Source organism: Loxodonta africana, chromosome 8 (genome assembly GCF_030014295.1).
Source record: "Loxodonta africana isolate mLoxAfr1 chromosome 8, mLoxAfr1.hap2, whole genome shotgun sequence".
NCBI classification, from domain to species: Eukaryota; Metazoa; Chordata; class Mammalia; order Proboscidea; family Elephantidae; genus Loxodonta; species Loxodonta africana.
The window spans coordinates 5244989-5249015 of record NC_087349.1 but is presented as its reverse complement, the minus strand read 5'-3'; the positions used below and the strand labels follow the sequence as shown (position 1 = coordinate 5249015).

The window sequence follows — 4027 nt, the reverse complement described above, 5'->3', positions numbered from 1 at the left end:
TCAAAACTCAACCACAAAAAGACAAACAACCCAATCAAGAAGTGGGCAAAGGATACGAACACACATTTCACTAAAGAAGATATTCAGGCAGCCAACAGATACATGAGAAAATGCTCTCGATCATTAGCCATTAGAGAAATGCAAATTAAAACTACGATGAGATTCCATCTCACACCAGCAAGGCTGGCATTAATCCAAAAAACACAAAATAATAAATGTTGGAGAGGCTGCGGAGAGATTGGAACTCTCATACACTGCCGGTGGGAATGTAAAATGGTACAACCACTTTGGAAATCCATCTGGCGTTATCTTAAACAGTTAGAAATAGAACTACCATACAACCCAGAAATCCCACTCCTCGGAATATACCCTAAAGATACAAGAGCCTTCATACAAACAGATACATGCACACCCATGTTTATTGCAGCTCTGTTTACAATAGCAAAAAGTTGGAAGCAACCAAAGTGTCCATCAACGGATGAATGGGTAAATAAATTGTGGTATATTCACACAATGGAATACTACGCATCGATAAAGAACAGTGACGAATCTCTGAAACATTTCATAACATGGAGGAACCTGGAAGGCATTATGCTGAGCGAAATTAGTCAGAGGCAAAAGGACAAATATTGTATAAGACCACTATTATAAGATCTTGAGAAATAGTAAACCTGAGAAGAACACATACTTTTGTGGTTACGAGGGGGGGAGGGAGGGAGGGTGGGAGAGGGTTTTTTATTGATTAATCAGTAGATAAGAACTGCTTTAGGTGAAGGGAAAGACAACACTCAATACATGGAAGGTCAGCTCAATTGGACTGGACCAAAAGCAAAGAAGTTTCCGGGATAAAATGAATGCTTCAAAGGTCAGCGGAGCAAGTGCGGGGGTCTGGGGAACATGGTTTGCGGGGACTTCTAAGTCAATTGGCAAAATAATTCTATTATGAAATCATTCTGCATCCCACTTTGAAATGTGGCATCTGGGGTCTTAAATGCTAACAAGCGGCCATCTAAGATGCAGCAATTGGTCTCAACCCACCTGGAGCAAAGGAAAATGAAGAACACCAAGGCCACACGACAACTAAGAGCCCAAGAGACAGAAAGGGCCACATGAACCAGAGACCTACATCATCCTGAGACCAGAAGAACTAGCTGGTGCCCAGCCACAATCGATGACTGCCCTGACAGGGAGCACAGCAGAGGACCCCTGAGGGAGCAGGAGATCAGTGGGATGCAGACCCCAAATTCTCATAAAAAGACCAAACTTAATGGTCTGACTGAGACTGGAGGAATCCTGGCGGCCATGCTCTCCAGACCTTCAGTTGACACAGGACAGGAACCATCCCCGAAGACAACTCATCAGAAATGAAAGGGACTGGTCAGCGGGTGGGAGAGAGACGCTGATGAAGAGTGAGCTAATTATATCAGGTGGACACTTGAGATTGTGTTGGCAACTCTTGTCTGGAGGGGGGATGGGAGGATAGAGAGAGAGGGAAGCTGGCAAAATTGTCAAGAAAGGAGAGACTGAAAGGGCTGACTCAAGAGGGGGAGAGCAAGTGGGAGTAGGGAGTGAGATGTATGTAAACTTATATGTGACAGACTGATTGGATTTGTAAATGTTCACTTGAAGCTTAATAAAAGTTATTAAAAAAAAATTCATGTGAAAATAAGTAAAAGAGATGTTTTTAAATAATTGTGTCACAGAGCTATTTGGTTGTCTCTTTCACAGGGAAATGGGGGAAAACCAGACTTCAGTCACAGAGTTCATCCTACTAGGATTTCGTCTTGGCCCAATGATGCAGCTGCTCCAATTTGGGATCTTCTCCATGTTCTACGCCTTCACCCTTCTGGGGAACGGGGCCATCCTAGGGCTCATCTCACTGAACCTCAGACTGCACACCCCCATGTACTTCTTCCTCTCCCACCTGGCCATCGTCGACATAGCCTATGCCTGCAACACGGTGCCCCAGATGCTGGTGAACCTCCTGAGTCCCACCATGCCCATCTCCTTCGCTGGCTGCCTTACACAGACCTTCCTCTTTAAGGCTTTCGCTCACACAGAGTGTCTTCTCTTGGTGGTGATGTCCTATGATCGCTATGTGGCCATCTGCCACCCCCTCCGGTACTCTGCCATCATGAGCTGGAGGCTCTGCATCACCCTGGCTGTCACTTCCTGGGCATATGGCTCCCTCCTGGCCCTGGTCCATGTGGTCCTCCTTCTGCGACTGCCCTTTTGTGGACCTCATGAGATCAACCAATTATTCTGTGAAATCCTATCTGTCCTGAGGCTGGCCTGTGGGGACACCAGGCTCAGCCTCATGGTCATCTTTGCAGACTGTGTGTTTGTCTTAGTGGGGGCTCTCTGCCTGGTGCTGGTCTTCTACACCTGTATCCTCTTTGCCATCCTAAGGATTCAATCTAGGGAGGGACGAAAAAAGGCCTTCTTCACCTTCTCCTCACACCTCTGTGTGGTTGGGCTCTTCTTCGGCAGTGCTATTGTCACATATATGGCTCCCAAATCCAGCCACCCTGAGGAGAAGCAGAAGGTCCTTTTCCTGTTCTACAGCATTTTCAACCCAATGCTGAACCCCCTGCTCTATAGCCTGAGGAACACAGAGGTGAAGTGTGCCTTGCAGAGAGCCCTGTGCAAGGAGAGTCATTCTCAATGAAGGTATCCCCTGAGTCACTAGCCCACGTGGATCCCAAGTCTTGAAGCTGATGACTGCATAAATAAGGACAAGTTCCCATCTCTCTCTTGTCTGTGTCTTAATGGCCCAGAGCTGGCCCAAACTCTTCCTTTGCAGAAAAATTTTAGTTTTCTTGCATTCATTGACTTTCTATCAGATATTATTTTATCGAATATAATTTTTTCTTTAATGGCTCATTGAGCTGACTGTAACATTTAAAGTTATTTTAATTCACATTTCTGGGTCCTGAATGTTGAATACGGTCTCTCTACCTCCCTAATCTGGCTATGCTAACTCATTCACCACAGATGTTACAGGGTTTGGTAGAAAAAAAAAACAATGCTGCAGCCAAGGGGAGTGATCCTCACAGGCAGTAGCATCTTGGCCATTCTCCCACAATTGCACTTGACCTGTTAAAGGATAACTCAGGGATATTTAGTTGTGTTGCATGTTGTTGAGAAATTTTTTATGAAAATTATTGACTCATATGAGGGAGTTAACCAGTAAACTGAGTAAAAGAACAAAGTTAAAACAGGATATATAGGAGAGAGGAGAAAAGCATAATTGCAGATGATGTTTACAAATTTAGAAATCAACTGGTTAGGTGAGGGCAAAGGGGCCAAACTGGGGCATCTGTCCTTGAGTAAGCTGATCGTGGTTGATCAAAGAAAACCATATGGGTTGTTTATGGATTCTCCAGAAAACTGAGTGTTGAGATGTGAAATACAGAGAGAGAGAGACCATGGCTATACAGTGTTTACCAGGTTCTTTTCATCAACGCTTCCACCTTGGTCAAACCAGGTGTGCATCATTTCCCTCATTAGAATGTATTGACCCTTAAATAGGAAATTCTACCGAATAGTGCATGTCCCTATATAGCTATTAATGTTGATGGTGAATTGACTCTTGCTGATTAAATCTAGTTCACAAATTCAGTGATCGGGCTAAGTCCCCACATATTTAGGTGGCTACCCAGAGTGTTACCTATAAAGTCCATTTTATACCCTACCCTGTGATGAACATGGCCACTTGCTGCCAAAAAAATTCTCAGCTTCTCAATAAAACTGGACAAAGTACTTATTCATGGGAATGAATGTGTGCCCTTCACTTGGGGGTTAAGAAGTACTCAGCCTAACTCTGCACACTTTTGTAGGGGAAGGACTCCAGGCAGAGTTTCCTCAACGTAAAAACAAAATAGGTTTTTATAATAACAGCTAGCATTTTATCAATCACTTCCTTGGTCCCATATACCACACATGACTAGTCAAGTTACCTGGATTTCCTCATTTAACCATGAGAAGAAATCCATGAAAAAGGTCCAATTATCACTCCATTTTACAT

General features: G+C 44.1%; 1 protein-coding gene across 1 annotated transcript; it reads left to right on the top strand.

Moving 5' to 3' along the window:
* The first annotated feature begins 1340 nt into the window (after nt 1-1340).
* Nucleotides 1341-2668, top strand: LOC100658906 (olfactory receptor 2A1/2A42-like). Its single transcript, XM_003420563.3, has one exon. It carries the CDS (start codon nt 1679-1681, stop codon nt 2666-2668), a length of 990 nt encoding a protein of 329 aa, XP_003420611.3. The 5' UTR covers nt 1341-1678.
* The last annotated feature ends 1359 nt before the right edge of the window (nt 2669-4027 follow it).

Excerpts from the sequence above, each read along its gene's own strand:
- LOC100658906 (XM_003420563.3), top strand. The coding sequence starts at position 1,679 with ATGTTTTTAAATAATTGTGTCACAGAGCTATTTGGTTGTCTCTTTCAC.